Below are 20,905 nucleotides of genomic sequence, written 5' to 3'. Positions count from 1 at the left end.
CCAGTTTCGAGATATAGCTAAGGAATCAAGTATCCCCAGGGATCAAGTATCCTCATTCTCCCCTACATCTTTCTCTCATTACTCTGGTCGAAATGCGGTCAACCATAAAATATTTGTCATAATTTGAGTTTGAAAAAAGAAATATTTTAGAAATGTTTATAAAAAAAAAGTGCGATAAACCCACTCCGATAAGCAAGGCTGCAGCATCCGTTTAGATAAATTCGCCTAATGGAAGCCGAACTTTCTGCATTCGTCTAGCTAGCGCCACCGGCAGTCATCACAGAGCGATGGTGGCGGCAACGGCAAAACACTTTCAATTGGTTCCAGAAGGCAAAAGTTGTTCAATCCGGTTCAATCGAGCCGAAATCGCCCACACTCACACGTACGGATGCAATGCATTCGTATGAATGGGCCAGCAATCCGGATGAAAGCTCTCTCTCCCATTAGTTGCGCAATGGCAAAGATCTTACAGGAAGCTGGGCCCACCACTTCTCTTCTCAGGTTTTTACGACCTACCACTAAACAAAATGGAACACAATATTGCATCCAAAGTGATAAGGAAATGTGATTGTTTGGTTTTCTGGTTTTGAGGGTTACGATCTTCCGCTTTTAGCAGTTTGGGTTGAGACCTCGGGAAAGGCTTTGAACTGGATATAATTCGACTTAACTTAGAGTTGATTATTTGTTTCAAATGTCCAAATCATGTCCTAATTATCCAATCAAAATTCTTATAAAAATTATTTCGATTTTTTTTTCATATTCAAACTTTAATCAGATAATTTTTTTTCTTCATTTTATGAGTCGGGAAAAGCCTGCGATAGTGTACCTCCACTGGAGGTTGTAAGATAAAGCCGGTAATGATTATTCCTGTTATTTACAAGAACATTAATGAAGTTTGCTAGTCGCTTTTTGTGAAGCGACAAAAGACGCAAAACTTTCTCTCCCGATGTTTTGTTGTCATAAAATGAAGAAGAATGTTCCACGAGTAATGAATTCGAAGAACAATAAAATCGCTAGAGATGAAGCTGTTTCTTCCAAGAAAGTTTAGCTCGAAACAAATTAACATCCATGCCGAGAATTGGGAAAAAAGGGAAAGATCATTTCCGACTGTTTGGATTGAAATGAAACTTTGAAAAGTTTTTCGTCAACTGGCAGAATTTGAAACAAGACGCTTGACAAACAATGAAGATGATTATGATAAAAGCGGCTTAAGAAAGTGTTTATTTTTCAAACAGCTTACGAAGAAATAATGCCTAGATTTCTATAACTGTTTGAAACCGAACTTTTTCAATTCCTACAACAAACGAATCATTATAAGAAAATAATAAGAATTCATATTAAGAATAGATCTTAAATAGTGATCAAGTGATGAATTAAAATTCAGATTCAAATTCTGATTTTAAATTCAGAATTTATTTTTTTATGAGATTTTTTAATCAGGAATAATCAATTTAATATTTTTTTATATTTGTTATAGATTTCTTGATTGAACTAGGAATTCCTTATGTTAGTATTTTCCAGACGATAAAATCTCGTATTCTTTACTCAGTGAATTATATATTCACATGACACGCGGAAGCTTCACCAAAAAACCAGACGAAACTTTGGCCATTAGAAAAAGTAGGTAATGGGAACATTTGCCGACAAAAACGACTTTGGATGGTGGAGGATTCGCCTCGCCAAAGATAAACCCGACGATTCCTGTAACTTTTACCATTCAGCACCACATTATCCTAGCAAGGTATCTTCCTGAGTAAAAACGGGCAAGAGTGGGAAGCGGAATCCCGACGACTTTTGCTGTCTCCGGAACGAGCGAGCGCCTCCAGTGTTGGTTTTCTGATTTTCTGAAGTTAAAATGACTGGAAGTGGATTTTCGGGTGAGTGTGAAATGGATTGCATACTTTAGGGCGGCGCCAATTTTGGGATAAGTTGCTAAAAAGTCATTACCTTTCCCAGTGTTTCTTCTTCCCCCTCACTTTCGGCTTCCACCAACTCGGAGGCTTACCGTCGTGAATGAATTGCTGCAATGGCGGCGATGATGATGGTGATGCGCTATCAGTAGAAAGTTACTTAGACCAGATTTTGGCGCTTACTTATCAAAGTTGGTGCATTTTGGATTTTCGGTTGCTGCGAGGAAAAGTGCTGCGAACATATCTACTGTTATAGCAACCTTAAAAGACGAACTGCAGTTTAGCGGCTTTGCGAAAGTTTGGCTAAGGAAAAACATTGAAAGTTGGTTAAGCTTTCCGATTAAGTATGCTAATAAAATGCAAGCATGGAGGGTGGAGAGAAATAAAACTAAACGTTGATGAGGATGTTCCAAATTAGGTCAATGAGATCACTTCGCTATGAAAACCGATTAGAAGTTTTAGCGGAAGAAGATTCATCAATATGTTTCAGTTATTTAGTAAATATCAAGAGATTTGTGACATTTATCTGATTCTTGAGATATTAAGTTGGTTTTAAATAATTTTCTCTGGAGCCACTCTTTTTACTTGCATTTAAAATAAAATGTTACAATCAAAACTGGTAATTTTTGAACATTGGGATCAAAATTCATGCTGAATTTTAAATCGACTTTTTTTTTAATTTACGATATGAATTTCACATTATTACATAACACCTATTCCAGTGTGTAACTTATTTTGTGTTCTGAGTAATCTGGAGGGGAAGGATAAACTGGGTAAAAATATACCAGGGGACAGGTCACTTCCCAAGTAACCATAAGCACTAAAACAAAGCCCTTAAGCAACACTATTTTTCCATATAGAACACTGAACTAATGCTTGTTTTGCGCTATATGCGCATATGGTGCAGATTAAATGCTAAAAAGGCAAAATAGCGGGCTGAATAAATGCTATCACGACATAGCCTTTAATAAGAATTACAAATGCTGAATTGGAGCACCATCAAAACGTCATTTTTCGCCAGCCGTATAAGAGCATTAACAATGCATACTTAGAACACCTTTTAATTTTTTAATTTATGGATCGTGATTGATGTGAAACGGAAATTCAAAATATAAAATCATTATCTACAATATCAATCAACCTGCTGAATGAAGGATTGTGCCTGCTTAATGAAGGGTTCTATGAAATGAGAAGTGATTATAATTGAATTATGAATAACCTGAGTCTCGAACCAAGGATCTCGCAGCAGCCTTTATCTTTCCTTGCGCCTTTACCATTTCGACCACTCTTGATGCTAATAAGGTAGGTGAAAAAACCCGTACTTCAAGTACTACTCGGGTCACACCACTTTTTTTATTGCTTCTATGCATTAATAAAGCTGATTTACAACTAAAAAGCATTATGAATGTTGATATAATGCTTACTTGAATTAAAAATGTTGATTTAATGCTGATTAAGGGTTAGGGCTAAAACCTTATGGTTACTAGGGTTTAGTGCTACAGTCTTAATGCTTATTAACTTTATATGGTAGCTCTTTATGTGCATATATTGTTATCATTGGTGCTAATTTTTTTTATTGCTTCTATGCATTAATAAAACTTATACAAAACTAAAAAGCATTATGAATGATGATATAATGCTCACTTGCATTAGAAATGTAGATTTAATGCTGATTAAGGGTTATGGCTTAATGTTTATGGTTACTTGGGTTTATCTGGACCTATTCGCGGAAAATTTGGTAGTAGGACAATCCGAATCTCACAAGAATAGTATAACTTATTGTCTGTGAAACTGAGGCTTCGAATTGTTGGGAATTTTGAGTTGAAATTTCACCACCTGTGATCGCTTCTTGGGAACTAGCATAAGATAACATCATCCAGAATTTTTTTTCGACCTTTCTTTTCCTGTTTCTTTTAAAACAAATATCTTATAAAGTTATTTAAAACGAGTTTAATTTTTTTTCAACAAACAAGAACCGTTGTCGAAAAAAGGATTTACTATCCCATTAATTAATTCAATGTTTGTTGTTATGTTAGCTTTTAATCTATTCGTTCATTACTATATTACTATATCATTTCACCCTTTCTTGCCATTTTTTCCGAAAATATTATCTGTATTTGTCCAAATTCTACTACTTGAAATCAATGTGTTAATTTTTTTGTGACAATTTTTCCTTATTTTACTCTCTGGAGCCACTCTCAGTCAGAATTAAGCGATACGGCCTTTCCCACGAACGTTAAATGTTGTTGTGATAAACAATCAATAAACGGTTCGGTTTTGTAGCTCTTAAAATCCTGTTAACTGCAGGCCAGAAGTTTGGCATCATCCCCTAAAAAATATGAAAATTTTGTACGGTCATATCTTAGACATCTTATGCCATATTGCATTTGTTTTTATCTCATTTAAAAAATGAGATGCGCGTTTTTTTCGGCGCTGCAAATTTAATAGTAGGTACATGGATTGAAAAATAAAATTTAAAAACCAAATGAAGTACCGTAAAACGGGGTAACTTTGATCACCGGGATAAATTTGACCAACAATAACCTTTTCCACATTATCATCAATAACTCAGACTATAGTTTGAATTTTTGAAAACTGTTTTCTACGTTTGAAAGCCTATTAATTGAGTATCAAATAGGCTCAATTTGGTTTGTATTTGAATTTTTTTTCTGTTAGTACAAAATCTAATTTTAAAATCTGAAGATATCAATTTTTTCAAGGCTTGCAAACAAACAGCTCTCCTGATGATACCAAAAAGCATTTAGAAGCAAACGTGTTGTTTAATGTGAAAGTACAACTTTTTTTCTTTGTATATGAACAGTCATAGTGTTATTTTTATAGTAATTTAATGATAAATTTTTGATATTAGAAAAATAAGGACATTTTCCAAAAGTAAGCCCGTATTGGACAAATGGATAGGAACCCTATAAAATCGTTAACTTTGAAGAAAAAATGAAAATGGAAATAGTGGGAGGGCTTAGGGAAATGTGTGAAGGTAAAATTTCATTTGTATTTTGAAGTTTAAATTATTTAGCCATTATAATTATTTTTGCCCCTTAATGTAGGCAGCATCATAGTTCTTTTTACGATTATAATTATTTTTTAAATAAAACGATAAAAATCAAGGTTAAATTGATGAACTAGCATTTGTAAATATTATGAAGGTGTTTTGTATCCTTTATGATCAAGAAAACTCCTTAAAAACCATCAGAATAGAGACTGATCAATGTCACCCCAAAGCATCAAATTCTGAACAGAGAAGAAAACGATTTTTAAATCAAATTTAAAGAGGTCTAATAAATTTCTGCATCCATGTTTTACGTCCACAGGAAACCAGTACTGGTTTTAAAAATATAAAACATGCCACATTCCCTTCAACAGAAAAAATAATCGAAATATATTGAAAAAAGTGATCAATATTACCCCGGATTACGGTACAAATGTTAACAGTTCGCCAGAAAAATCATTCATGTGATAGTTACGAGTTGGGCACAAGCGCCATTTGAAGAAATATATGGTTCAGTAAAAGATAAAAAGAAATCTCAACTTGGATAGCCGGAGAAGACATTTTGTGAAAATTTAGTTAATATCATCACCAAAGGCTATAACCAACGAAATTTAGCGGTTCACTGAAGTCCGAAGGAAATACCATCATATGAAAAAAAAAATCTGAGCTTTACATTTCATGTAAAGTTTGATTCATGAAAAATTCAGTCATATGTGTTGTATATTATAAAGCAGCCCTGAAAAAAGCCATGCGTTTCTCATTTGGAACAATTTGTTGTATTTTTACATGACTTTTGCTTGAAACGATGTTTGGAATCAAAAACGTTGCAGTCGCACACAGGGTGTGTCTAATTGTTTGCCGATTTTTATAAAAATAAAAAGGGAAATGCTTTTGAAACTGCTCACAACATATATAAATTGTGTTTTATTGCCTTTTTAGAATTTTTTTTCATATTACTCGATTAAATTTCATAAACTTTATTGGATAGAAGTGATATTTTGTTCAAAGCTACAGTTCACCTCTTGTCCTAATTAATTTTTTTAGTATAAGAATAGCTCTAACCGATAAGCTGAATATGAAATCTTACTATTAAAAATGAATGGCACAAAAAGAAGTCATACTTACAATTTAAATAAAATATTGCAGAATAAGGTCAACAATGTTCTCAATTTGTCGTTACCAAAATTTCAGCACAAGAAAGCTTTTTTTCTTTATATTCTTTATATTCAGATAAAATCAGGTTCATATATTTATAAGCAAGTGAATCGTTGAGAACCGTTCAATATTCAAACAAACAAATGACAAGTTCCATTAACCCTTCCACACATTCCATCATTTTGCAAAGAATAATTTAATGTACAACGAACAAATCACAAGTAATATTATTTAAAAAAACATACTGGATACGTGCTATGTTTTGAGAAAGAAATGAACAAAATGTTTTCAAAATCATCCATCCAAAAAGTAGTAATGCTGAAACATTACATATAAAACTGAAAAAAAGGAAATACAGTAAACATAAAACAAGACGCTATCGAGATCTCTAAAATATACAGCTCAATAATCAAAAAACTAAGAGCGACGCCACAGTTCTCAAGAAAGAATTCGAAAACGACGACCCCAAACACGACGACAAAAACCGACTGCACGACGTCACCAAGAACGCAAAACGCAAGCTACTAGAAGCGATTCAAAATCTGACTCAAAGTAAGTTAGACAGCCGTTAGGAAAGCACACGGCGAAACAATTGTAAGTGCTTCTAGTGTAGTTAAAAGTGACGGAAAATTGTGTAAAACTTTTATTCTAACAATTTTGACTTAATTTTCACCGAAAAATATCAACCAAAATCGATAATAAAAAGTATAAACGGAACTACAAAAAAAATTCAGATACACCCTGTAGCAGAATCGTTTCACAAACAAACACCGAACGGCCGACTGGTAAGAAGGAAGTTCGATTTGATGCGCTAAGAAAATGCCGTTCAAAATCTGGAGCTCGTGGATTTCAGTTGGGTAAACCATTTTGAATATCTTTTTAATCGTTGTCATGCTTTGTTACAAGGCTGATGGCTAGAAATTGATAAAATAATAATTCAAAAACTAAAAAGAAACAATGAGCCGGAACGGTTTCATAGTTATGGTCATGTTAATTCACAATGTCATTTTTTCTCGTTTCGGGAATTTACATTACGTCATAAGTCATGTAAATTTAGTAGAAATATCTTGTTCCAATTATTTGCGGGTTATAACGTGTAATTATTTAATACTTTGTAGCTAGAAAAGGGTTCCAGATGGCATCAATTAAATCAACATGTTTGTATCTGTGTCAACTTTCGCAGTTTTTGGTGAGATCAATTCATTATTTTAGATTATCTTTAATTTTAGCACTTGAAATTAAACATACCAACAACTTATCATATACACTGCCGGCCAAAAGTTTGGGATCACCCACTAAAAAACATGCAAATTTTGATCGTTCATATCTCAGCCGTCTTAGGACATATTGAAAATCTTCTGATCTCATTTGAAAGATAATGAGCAATAGCTATCTCGGAGGTATTTTGCCCAAATATAATGTTTTAGTTTTGAACTTTAAACTTAACCTAAAGTTATAACATTTTCAAAAAATCGCACTCAATATTCAAAGCCGATCATCTCGGGATAGGGTGGACCAAATCTCAAAATTTGAGTGGCATTAGAATTCCTGTTCTTTACTTCTCAAAACACAATCAAAAAAATTTTTGAAAAAATTCAAAAACGCATTTTTAATTAATAAAATAGACACTTGAGTTGTCGTCCAAAAGTTTGGGATCACCTCTTTGTATGGTGAGTTTGGGATCATTCTTATAAAAACATGCAAATTTATTTTATTCATATCTTTCTCATCTAACATCGTATTGCAGATCTGAAGGGTTCATTTGGAAGCTTAGGAATTGTTGTTTTTTAATAAATTCATTGAAAAATTATATTTTAAGGTGAGAACTATAAAAAAAATCTGGGAACTTTCAAAAAAACAATAAATTTCAGGTGATTTTTTTATGGTTATCACTTCAAAATATTATTTTTGAATGAATTTATTAAAAAATAACAATTCCTTAGCTTCCAAATGAACCTTTCAGATCTGCATAACGATGTTAGATGAGAAAGATATGAATAAAATAAATTTGCATGTTTTTATAAGAATGATCCCAAACTCACCATACAAAGAGGTGATCCCAAACTTTTGGACGACAACTCAAGTGTCTATTTTATAATTTAAAAATACGTTTTTGATTTTTTTCAAAAAATTTTTTGATTGTGTTTTGAGAAGCAAAGAACAGGAATTCTAATGCCACTCAAATTTTGAGATTTGGTCCACCCTATCCCGAGATGATCGGCTTTGAATATTGAGTGCGATTTTTTGAAAATGTTATAACTTTAGGTTAAGTTTAAAGTTCAAAACTAAAACATTATATTTGGGCAAAATACCTCCGAGATAGCTATTGCTCATTATCTTTCAAATGAGATCAGAAGATTTTCAATATGTCCTAAGACGGCTGAGATATGAACGATCAAAATTTGCATGTTTTTTAGTGGGTGATCCCAAACTTTTGGCCGGCAGTGTATGTACATAATGGGCGATGGACGCGAAAAGTTATTCCTTCTCTCCTTAAGAAAAACCCCTTTAGAACTGTCAAAAGTTGGGTGAAATCATAGCTGCATCCCACTTGCACTAGTGCAAAACCATCACCCAAATTCGTCAGCGCTTCCATCGCCTAGCAATCTGATCATAGCAACACAGAATGCATTTATCCTTATCGCAGCAACTCAGAATCAGATGTCATACAGCATATAAGATGGAAAGATCATAATAAAGATTCATTCCTTGTCTGGCTATCATTCAAATAAGTATTAACTTCAAGAGTTAACAATAATCGTACATGTAAATATTTTAAAATTCATATGAAGCATTTGGTAGGAAACTCCACGTTGCATTCCTCTCCTTGATGCTGTATCTTTTCATCACATGGTTGGCCCAGTAGACTGAGTCGATATGGGGTCATTTTTGAATTTCTCGAACCCTGGGGTCTTAAAACCTTAGTTTTGGTCCAAAACACATCCATGATTTTTGCAGAATTTTTAAGTAACGTTTACATGAGTAAATTTGAACTTTTAGGTTTGTATGGGAAAATTGAATATTTTGTACTGAAAAATCACCATCATTTTTGTTTCTTCCGTGGAACCGAGCCAGCTGATGGTTTTTGTGCCAATTTATAAATTTTCTGAAGGAAATTTCCCGCTGAACAACTATGTTGAAGACCGTAACTTAGTATCTTATTAGGCAGAACCAGGGTTTAAGAAATTCAAAAATGACCCCAAATCGACTCAGTCTATTGGCCTAGCCGTAGTTGTGTATGCACTGCATTCAATAAGTAACAGATACAACGTTGAAAAGAAAAATGATGGACGCAAGTCTTTCCATTTTCCAGGATTCTTTCAAGTTTTGGCCATGTTGATGAAATAAGAGAAAAAAAGCATTTTTGGAAATGTTCCAACTTTAAGCTAAGTTGAGGTCATATTAAGTGACAATGACATTTAAAACTTACGAAATATGTTGCGCTGCAGGCTAAAATTGATTAAAGGCCTAGTACAAGGTGCAATGCCAAAATTGGACCAGATCATACCACGGGAAGGGATCGCTTATCGGGTCTGAAGTTTTTATTTTGATAAAGGATTTTTTTCTTCAATTATTTGGGAACTCTACCTCTTTCCATTTGGTTGATAAATAGGGAAGAGGAGGGCTTTAATTTTTAAACAATTGGGGCCTAATTTGGCACGAGAGAGTTTATGGAATGTTACCGGTTGAGCGTTTTGCCCCTTACCACCTTCCTAGAAACACTCAGGAAAAGCGAACGAGAGGTGAACGCACCCCACGTTGCGAAGCTTTGATAATCCTGAATGTAGGCAAGCGATATATGAAGACGTGTAACGAAACATTAGTACACATTTCAGTTTAAATAAATATGTGTCGCTTAACGTTAAGTTATTTAGTCGTGAATCAAATATCAAATAAAGTATTGAATGAATTGATTGAGGAAAGAAAAATATTGTTAATAGAAAGAAATTAGGTTGAGCTAGCTAGGTGCTCCTAACGGTCACTTTAAATTACATGCAGGCAAATCTCACAACACGTACAGAAACACAAGACAAAACAAGGAACAAGCTAAAAGGTTTTTCATTGGAAAATGTTGGACACAGGTAAAATGTAAGGTTGGACACACTAACGGAAAAGGCTAAAAAGAACAAAAAAAGAGGAAAAAACTAAGGTCTGCCGGCAAATACATGAATCTGACTAAGTCTTTCCACGTTCGTATCTCGGTCAGTGCAGTACAGATAAGTGCATACTTATAAAGTTATTTGACCAGTGGAAAGATTCTTGCGAAGATTATCACGAAGAAATGAGGTAGAACCAAACGAGATGAAATCTGATCCTTACGCCGTGCTAATGGACCATTTTTCCTAGGACCCATTTAATTAACTTGCTCAAATTCGAGCCAAGCCGGGTTAAGCCAGGTGTGTGAAGGTGCTTCAGCCATCTTGTCGGGAAGCAACCAAGCAGTGCGGGATTAGCTCAATCGAGCCACAAAGCAGCCAAGCCAAACCCCATCCGAACTAACCGCAGGTGCAGCCCACAGTAGGTTGAGTTAAGGTTAGGTTCGGCCATCTGCAGTTTCATTGATCCACCAGGCCAGCCTTCAAACACCCACTCGGCCACCTGACCGTCCACGTGATCGCCAAATTGTCCACCGTTTGTCCAGCCAAGCAACCCAGCCATCAACCACCATCGTCCACCATCGTCGAAGCAGCGTTCCAGCCGGCTTACACTTAACATCATTTATAACAATATACATATAAAAACTGAAAGACCGGTGTTTGATTGCGATCTAGTGGAGTCCTTGCCTTGCCCAAGACCGCCCTCGAAGGCCTCCGTTGCCGTCGAGAGCCAGTCAAGTCGCCGAAAAAGAGGTCGATGTAGTGCCCACCCCGGATCAGTTCTCGTGGCTCTAGACCAAGAACTGGGGGGGATTGCTCTAGGTTTTAGTCCTTCTGACTTAGACAGTATTAGGAAATACGAAATGATTATTTAAGACTCCTCCCTTTTTTTCTGTGGGGAGTTAAAAAAGAAAGCGGGGAGCACCCATACATTTTTGAAGCAAATTTGGTTTAGATAAGGCTACGAGAAATGTATTCATTCATTTTCATAATATAACAAGGGATCATAATATTGTTGTTATTGAGGACTTAGAAACTGATCAAGCAAATGGAACCAACTTTGGCATGGAAGATAAATTGTTTACGAGTAAAACATTTATTTTAGTAGAATTTAGATACTTATGTATAAATAAATACAGAGTCTTAATTTCAGGTACAAAACAATTATTAGAAAACTATTTTTCGATCAGATAATGAAAACAGAAAAAAAAACATTTAAAAATTTGAATTAATCATCATTGTATTGCAGCTTTCATTTCAACAGGATGATTTTTAATGTTATTTTAATTAAAATTTAAAAAAAATACCGTCAACTGGAGCAACATGCAACACTTTTCAACTTCAATACCTTCTAAAAAATTATGTTCATAATCAGGGTTGGTAAATTTCGCCCGTCACGCTTGACCCGACTAGTTTTTTTTTCATCAAACGATCGGCACCTTACTCAATTGACGGAGCCTCACTACTCGCATGACGGATAAAGCACGACAACAATCAACATTTCTCCGTCATGCGACTGGCGAAGCTCTTACACATCCTCGATCGGCTGCTGCCGGCAGGTACAACTAATTGAACGACTTGCTGGCAGAGAGCAACAATAGCAATAAAAAACTGAAAACGGGCTTGCTGACAGGAGCAACAATAATAATAAATGCGTTTCTTTTTCGTCTTCGGTCGTCTTCGGCTTGCTGGCAAGAGTAACAATAATAATAAATGCGTTTCTTTTTCGTCATCGGTCGTTGAAATGCGATTGCTTGACTAGGTTATTATTTTAGCTTCAAATGACTGGGGAATGAATGACTGGCAAACGAATTGACTGGTCGTTACGGAGCAGTCAAATGAGTTTGAAGGACCATTTTACCGTTGACCGTTGAATTATGCCAACCCTGTTCATAATTAATAATACCCCTTATGAATCAAAAATTTTAAGGTTAATGGGACATCAAATTGACGTAGTCAAAAAAATTTTATTATTTGTTCAGTCATTTTTAATTTTCTAAAAACATGTGATTTCCACTGTATTTGAAAAAAAGGGGTAACTTGCAACAAAATTTGCTTTTAATGAAAAATCTAATAAAAACATATGAATATTAGTATATGAATAAATTGATTTTCGGCGATTAATTAGCATATTTTGATAAAATTGTGGTGCCATAAAGGCCATTACGCATGAAAACAACAACTGCAATTTTTGGTTCTGCTAAAACAAACTTTTAGATTTGTTCTGAACATATGATGCTGCCTACACTTAGGGGTTAAAAATACTCCAAAAAATTCTACTAGCTAAAATAATAAAAATAAAGGTTTAGATGAATACAACTTCAATGTTGACAATTGTGTGATGCAAAGCAATCATTCTCCGACATATGGGAAGGAGATTTCAAAGGTGTCTGTTTGTTCTGCATTTTGTTGCATCTTACCCCGGACAGGTAACCGAACCATGTCAGGGAGGGCGTGCGGAGTGCAACAACGTCCTGGTGGTGTTCGGGACCCAAAACAGCAACATCACGACGGTCCTTCTGCGAGATAGTGGGGTTAGCTGCGGGCCTTGCGAGCCCGTGACTACAAAAAAACATAAGCAACGAACAACAAACAACAAATTTCGGATGGAAATCGGCAAAGACCCACGCGACGAAAAGGAACTAGCGATTGGAAACTTGGAACATGGAACATGAAACTGCCGATCTCTAAATTTTGTGGGCAATACCCACGAGCTCTCCAAGGAATTGAAGAGCCGCAAATTCGACATCGTAGCGCTGCAGGAGGTATGTTGGAAGGGCTCCACGCAACGAACGTACCCAGATCGTCGTGCCATCTACCAGAGCTGCGGCAACACACACGAGCTTGGAACAGCTTTTATAGTAATGGGAAACATGCAAAAGCGCGTGATCGGGTGGTGGCCGATCAACTCACGAATGTGCCGGTTGAGAATCAAGGGCCGGTTCTTCAACATCAGCAACATCAACGTGCACAGCCTCACCTTGGAAGTACCGGTGACGACAAAGATGAATTTTACGCGCAGCTGGAGCGTGAACACGACCGTTGCCCAAAACATGGTATCACGATCGTCATCGAGGATTTTAACGCTCAGGTCGGCCAGGAGGGGGAATTCAAACCGACAATTAGAAGGTTCAGTGCGCAGCAGCTGACCAACGAAAACGTCCTCAGACTTATTGATTTCGCCGCCTTCCAACGAATGGCCGTACGTAGTACCTTTTTCCAGCACCGCCTCCCACATAAGTTGACCTGGAGATCACCGTACCAAACGCAATCACAAATCGACCACGTTTTGATTGACAGCCGGCACTTCTCGGACATCATCGACGTCAGATCCTGTCGAGGCGCCAACATCGAGTCAGATCACTATCTGGTGATGGTGAAGATGCGCCCAAAACTCTCCGAAGTGAACAACACACGAAACCGGCGCCCCCCTCGGTTAAATAGCGCACGACTGAAGCAACCTGAGGTCGCGGCAGACTACGCGCAATCGGTCGAAGCAGCGCTGCCGGCAGATAGCGAGCTTGACGAAGCCCCTCTCGAGGACTGTTGGATGGTATCCCAAGACAGCCATCAACAGTGCTGCGGAGAACATAATCGGTAATGTGGAGCGAATTCGACGGAACGACTGGTTCGACGAGGATTGTAGGAGGGTGATGGACGAAGAGAATGCCGTGCGGGCAGCAGTAGTGCAAAGAGGCATCCATCGAAATATGGAAAATCACCGACAGCGGAAGAGGCAGCGAGTCCGAATTTTCCAGGAGAAAAAGCGCCACCTGGAGGAGGAGGAGCTCGAGGAGCTAGAGCAGCTGCATCGTTTCCGAGAAACACGAAAGTTCTATCAGAAAATCAACGCATCCCGCAAAAGTCTCGTGCCGCAAGCCCAAATGCGCCAGGATAAGAACGGGGGCATCCTGACGGACAATCGTGAGGTGATCAAAAGGTGGAAGCAGCACTTCGATGAACACCTGAACGGCGTACATGCGAAGATCAAGACGGTGGGGGAAGGTACATCGTCAGCATAGCCAACGACGTAGAGGAGCCACTCCCAACGATGAGTTAAGTTAAGGAAGCCATTCGCCAGCTGAATAGAAACAAGTCGGCTGAGAAGGATGGTATCGCAGCTGAACTCATCAAAATGGGCCCGGACAAGTTGGCCGATTGGGACATAGAACAGCTACTGGAGGAGTGGAAGGAGGGGGTAATATGCCCTATCTACAAGAAAGGCGACAAATTGGACTGTAAGAACTACCGAGCGATCACTGTCCTCAATGCCGCCTACAAAGTGTTGTCACGAATCCTACTCCGCTGCCTAACGCCACAAGCAAACAGATTCGTGGGAAGTCATCATACGGGCTTCATGGAGGGACGGTCTACGACGGACCAGATATTCACATTACGGCAAATCCTTCAAAAATGCCGGGAACACCAAGTCTTTACGCATCATCTATTCATCGACTTCAAAGCCGCATACGACACGATCGACCGTAACGAGCTATGGAAAATCATGGACGAGAACGGCTTTTCCGGGAAGCTGATCAGACTGATCAAGGCGACGATGGGTGGAACGCAGTGCTGTGTGCGGATTTCGGGTGAATTGTCGAGTTCATTAGAATCGCGCAGGGGGCTTCGACAAGGTGATGGTCTATCCTGCATGATGTTCAACGTGGCGCTAGAAGGTGTTATTCGACTAGCGGTGGGCGAAATGCGGGGCACAATTTTCAACAGATCCAGTCAACTTATCTGCTTTGCCGATGACCTTGATATAGTCGGCAGATCATCTGCTGCGGTGGAGGAGATCTACCGCAAACTGAAACGCGAAGCAGGAAGGATTGGGTTGATGATTAATAGGTCCGAGACGAAGTACATGCTGGCCTGCGGATCCGAGACCAACCGAACCCGCCTGTCCAGTAAAAACAAGGCCACGATCGGCGACGGCGACGAGCTGGAGATAGTCGAAGACTTTGTCTATCTCCCCAGCTAACATGAAATCGTAATAGAAATGATAATCCAAATCGAATATTTGGACATTTTCAATAACCATCGAAAACAAGTTGGTATTGAGTGATTTTCTATCATTCATTCACGACAAGCTTTGCCCAAAAAAAGTTGAATCGGATAGCAGTTTTGTCAATTCGTAAATATGTCTCCAAATAGTTGAGAATATGCTAATTCGACATTTACGATTTGAGTGAATTGATTTACGATAAATGGGAGATCCTTCCTTCTTTCTTCCTTTGACCGGTTCGTGAACAGAAAATCTTACATATAGAGCTATAGCGCAAATCATTTCAACTGATGAGTTGGCATCGTGGTAAGATACCAGACAGACAACTCGGAGGCTGGAGTTTAAATCTCGGTCGGGGAATTTTTTTTTTCTTTTTATTCAAATTACTTCAAATCGTATATTTTGCTTTTTGTGGGGAAATCGAATCGTTAAAATCTTGTCATTGTAGATATATCGCCTCCACTTTTATAGCTATATGCTATTTTGGTAAGTTTAATACAATCTTTTTATCTGGTATATTCGTTTGATTAATTCTGTTGTTCCTGCGATATACCCTCTTAAATGTTTGCTGGGTCGGCTCACTGGTGACCGCAGACAATGACACCAGCCGTGAGACCCGGAGGAATTATCAACGGAAGTCGTGCCTACTATGGACTCCACAAGCGACTGAACCCTCGCACGAAGTGTAACCCGTACACAACGTTCATTAGACCGGTTTTCCTCTACGGGCACGAGACGTGAATATATATTGGTCGAGGAGGACCTGCGCACAGTGTTAAGAACCATCTTTGGCGGCGTGCAGGAGAACGGAGTGTGGAGGCGAAGGATGAACCACGAGCTCGCGCGACTCTACGGCGAACCAAGTATCCAGAAGGTGGTGAAGGCTGGACGGATACGCTGGGCGGGACATGTTGCGAGAATGTCGGACAAGTGTCCTGCAAAACAGGTGTTCGCTACGAATCCGGTAGGGACGAGACGAGCAGAAGCGCAATAACCAAGGTGGTTAGACCAAGTGGGGCGTGATCTGGCGAATGTGGGATGTCCGAGAAATTGGAGAACGGTTGCCATAGACCGTTCAAAAAATTATGTCGTAAGACGAAAACTTTGAGAATTAATAAAGAAAAACTGTTGCTGTCAACTGGACACATTTAAAAACGTTTGTTGAAAAATTGAGACGAAATGCCGAACTAAGTCGTGTGAGCAGCTTGCGCTTTGGAAAGCGTCTACGGGCCGATATCAAATCCCAAGGTGTTTTTTTTATTTCAGTAGGTTCTTAGTTTGTTATTTACTATTTAAAGATGATGTTGAAAACGATTCCGAAGAGAGATGAAAACTGGTTTGAGTTTCATGAAATAAACAACTTTCACGTTGCCACCCTGTAGTTCCAGTCACATAAAATGTTCCTAAGTCAGGTTTATTAATAAAAAAACGGTAATTATGACGAAGTCATACAAGCCAATGAACATAACATCGAAGTAATTTGAAACTTCTCTCTTCTTAGTGTTCATCATCCTGCCTACTTCATATTGCGACAGTATTTTCATGTACAGCTTCCTCAAACGTACTCTAAGCGAAAGGTTTTTTTTCTCATTTTTTAATTTTATGCCCTCTGACTTTCTTTTCACCTTGACTCAGTATAAACAAGAAGGTAGTTCAGATTGTCAAGGAGTGCGAGTATCGATTCTATTTTCGCTACCGAAAGAAACGTGACCAAAATTACTTACCGAAACCAACAACAGATAGTTCGGATTCAGAATTAAAACATACACATATCAGATTCTCATTTGTGCTATAAAATAATTTTATTGATCTTCTCATACACCCTCGGCGACACAAAAGCTGCACCGAGCTCTAAGATATCCGTCGGCGGAAACATCCGATTCCGGACGATCCAGAACCGATCGCTCCTACCTTCGGACTCTGTATCCGCGATCGTTACCGGTTTCCTATCATCTCGAAGTATAAAACTAAATTCACTGATTGTTCCGGTTCGCGGTTTTTGTTGTTTGACTGTTTCCGGTCGGACTTTCCGGCCAGGACTTATGCTAGATTCGTTAGACTTATAATCGTAAGGCTTAATGCTAGTTGTTGTTGTTGTAGAGTTTTTGACGTCGTTCATCTCGTCGTCGGGGTCCTCCTTCTTCGGGGTTGTCGTCGTTGTCGTTCGATTGTGTTGATCCTTCCCCCCGATCCTTATGCTGATCCATGTCGGCAATTCCGTTCGACGCGGTCGTCATTCATCCCACAGGCACTGCTGCTTTTCCCGCACGTAGTACGAGTATTGATGGCACTTGCGGCAAGTTTTGATGCCACAGCGATAGCTGGAAGTTCCTCCAGCGCCGCCGTTCAGCAGCGGATTGTTGTCCGGTTTGCCCTTGCAGTACTTCAGGCCACAAGGATACCATCCGATGCACATCTCCAGGGAGCAGATGCAGGGAGCCCAGATGGCGGACACGTCGCTGCAGCGGGACGAAGCCGGACTGCTGCCGCCGGTGTTGGTCGTCGGGAACGGTTTAACCGCCGATTCCAGAATCGATATGGAGGATCCTGCGGAAGATAAGAAGGGTAAAGTGTTAATAAAAAAAACTCATTTTGATCAATGCTTCTAAATTATTTTGAAATTTGGTTTGAAATGCTGCTTATGAAATACAACTTAATTTCAATCATTTTATCAAATTTAATTTATTTTTGAAAGGTGTAGCAAGCAAAAGTGGGTCAACTAGTTTAAATTATAAAAGTTAAAGGCAATATATAATAAAGATTAATTTAAATAAATGTAGAGATATTGATCTAAGTATACTGTTTCCATCAACTAACTCCATTCAAAATCTGCATTTCATCCCTCCTATGCCTATGAATGAATAATAGACCATTTTAGCAGCAAAAATTATATATTTCTTTGAAATTAATGTGATAATATGATCAATAGGATTTATGGAGGCTTAGTTTTTAGAACTTTGAGAGAAAGGAGCTCTATAATGTTAATGTTACAAATAGAATCTACTCTAGATGACAAGCCAAATTTATTTTTCAATTTTCCAAAGAAATAAACTTTCTATCTTGAGCATGTAAACCCGGAAACTGAAGGCAGAATAGAAGCTAAATTGCAATCAATTTCCAGCTGAGTTCTAGAATCTGCTGAACAAAGCAAGGTAGTATATTCATACACAGAAGCAGCAAAAACGAAATTCATAACGAACGACTTCGTTATCATCGATCCGGGTTTTTTTCCTTTTTTTACGCCAACGGAAGCAATTTCTAGAATATCTTTCAAGCTCTACGTTTGAATAAATATATGGAACTCTCCTGTATCAGAGAGGGATGTTATTGCCACTCATCCCTGCAGCAGACAAAGTTCCCAGACAAACCAACCAACGCAACCGGAGGAGGTGAAAAAAAAATACGTGTCTAATCCGTTGTCGGTCTCACCCAACCCTTTACTGTCAAGAATATCAATTTTACACAAAACAATTTTGACGTTAGATTTTGATCCTAGATTCGTTCCAACTGAAATTTTGTTCAACAGTATTTTTAAGAAATTTATCTCACAAAAATATTTAAAATGAAAGAAGTGGCAAAGGGTTAAACGTTCATAGCCACAGGCTTTTCAATGGCTTTCTTCCGATCCCACTCCCTTCCCAGGACTATGTCAGATGCTTTCTAGCGTAGCGTGGTTGCGTTTGTGGATCGTTGATTCCGATGAAGCATAATCGGAAAATATCATATCCCTATATATTTTTTATTACGATCTATTTCCCCGCTGCGGTCTTTTAAGTGTCATTTTTATGGTTCCAGATTGAACTACAGCGCTCGCTAGTGCGTTCTGCGTTGCCCCGGGAGGAGTATTTGCAATGAGTATGATTTTTCCTATAAATTCAGTTTGTGGTAGTTGATAGGTTTTTTTTAAAAATTGGATACAGTTCGGGAAGTTTTGAATAAGCGTACTTGAAGATTTGAGGCGTATGATCGATTGGAAGATCATTCGAAATTATATTTGCATAAAGTACGTAACTTTTCGATTCCCCGATATAAATCTATTCCCAATTGCTGAAATAGACACTTTTTAGGGGTGGAAATTTCTAGAAGCACACTACATGATTTGTTATAAATACATTGAAATTAATTATTTCATAAAGATCAATTTTAAGAACTGTGTGAAAAATTTGTGTGTATACAACCCAAAAGAGCAAAGGGAGGGGCAAGGGGGTGGCGGTATGTTTTTCTTGAGCTTTTGGGATTTCAAAATCTATGATTTTCTATTCCAATTAACGATTGTTGTTCAATCTTAGAATTATTTTTTTCTAGATTTAATGCGTTGTAATTTCTTTAAATATTTAGCTTTATTTTTGAAACATTTGCAATCTTCGAACGAGATTGAAAAATTAACTGTAAAAGTGTAGAGGAGAAGCAAGTTTTATGCGCATATTAATCCGAATACTGGTGTTGTCGAACATTTCAACAAATCTATTAAAGGCTTCCTCTCATAATACGAAATATGTACATACATCCTTTTCCTTCTGTTTTGCATACCATCCGGACGCAAAGCTCGATAATTAAAGGGATCTTGTATCAACCTGATGGCTGGGAGCTCAGAAAACTGAATTTGTATCTTTTCTCCTGACTTTTTGGGTAAATGATCTCGATGTACTCTTTATGGAGTTGCGGGATCTGGTAACCCTAAGCCACCATACAAATATTAGGTAAAATTTATTAAAACTGGAGTAATTCATGTTAATGTATCAACAAACTTAGTATTTACGTGTTCTTCGTCGAGAAAGAACACATATTGGATGATTTATCAATTCGGTTTTATTAATTTCAGTAGCATAGCGAATGAAAAACCGATGAAATCATAAATTATTAAAATCAATCAACGGGCCTACATTGGGCTGATGCTGGTTCCAGTATGCAGTTTTTCTGGCTACTGCTACTAGATGGACCACTGTGGGCAACATGAGAAACCAGTTCTATAGAACTCCACGTATAGTCAATGTTTTTCGAAGCTAAACTAATTTCTCGCGGTACTAACACTAGTAGCTTGTCTAAGGTCTAAAGTCTCATGTCTCAGGTCTAATGTTTCATGGCTCTTGTCTAATGGCTCAGATCTCATGTCTTATGTCTCATGTCTCAGGTCGCAGGTCGCAGGTCCAATGTCAAATGTCGAATTTCTAATAATTCATGTCTCTTCTTTCAGGTCTCATGTCTCATGTATCAGGTCTCACGTGTCATGCCTTAAGTCTTAAATCTCAGGTCTCGTGTTCTATGTCTTAGGTTTCTAGTCTCAGGTCAAATGTCCCATGTCTTTGGTCTCATTCTTCAGGTCTCAGGTCTCATGTCTCAGATCTCAGGTCCCTGGACTCAGGTCTCAGGTGTCATGTCTAAAGTCTCAAGTCTCAGGTCTCAGATCTCAGGTCTCATGTCTCTAGTCTACATTCTCAAGTCTAAGGTCTCAAGTCTCAAGTCTCAGGTCTCAGGTCTTAAATGCCAAGTTACATGTCTTATTGTTTCAAATTTCAAAGCTGCAGGATTTGAATGGTCTTTTTTACACGGTTTTCGAGAATTAACACGGTTTTTTTTTTTGCACGGTTTGTTTTTACGCGGTACGTATATCAGTGTAAAAAAAACCTTACTGTATTCGAAAAGTGTGAAATATTATGCATACATTCAGGGGTAAAAATGATTCAAAACTATTGTATAAGAAATCCGAAGCAAACTGATAGCCATAATGGCA

General features: G+C 38.0%; 1 protein-coding gene across 1 annotated transcript in view; it reads right to left on the bottom strand.

Annotated features, from left to right (window-relative positions):
* Nucleotides 1-16,951: 16,951 nt before the first annotated feature.
* The window catches only part of LOC129745496 (out at first protein), a 328,792-nt gene continuing 324,838 nt past the window's right edge, over nt 16,952-20,905 (bottom strand). The window contains exon 5 of the mRNA XM_055738603.1: nt 16,952-17,721. Coding sequence (XP_055594578.1) covers nt 17,408-17,721 — 314 coding nt within the window. The 3' untranslated portion in view covers nt 16,952-17,407. The remainder of the gene's footprint in view (nt 17,722-20,905) is intronic.

The sequence above is a fragment of the Uranotaenia lowii genome, chromosome 2 (assembly GCF_029784155.1).
Source record: "Uranotaenia lowii strain MFRU-FL chromosome 2, ASM2978415v1, whole genome shotgun sequence".
Lineage (NCBI taxonomy): Eukaryota > Metazoa > Arthropoda > Insecta > Diptera > Culicidae > Uranotaenia > Uranotaenia lowii.
The sequence above is the reverse complement of the archived record's forward strand: the minus strand, read 5'-3'. Positions and strand labels throughout refer to the sequence as shown.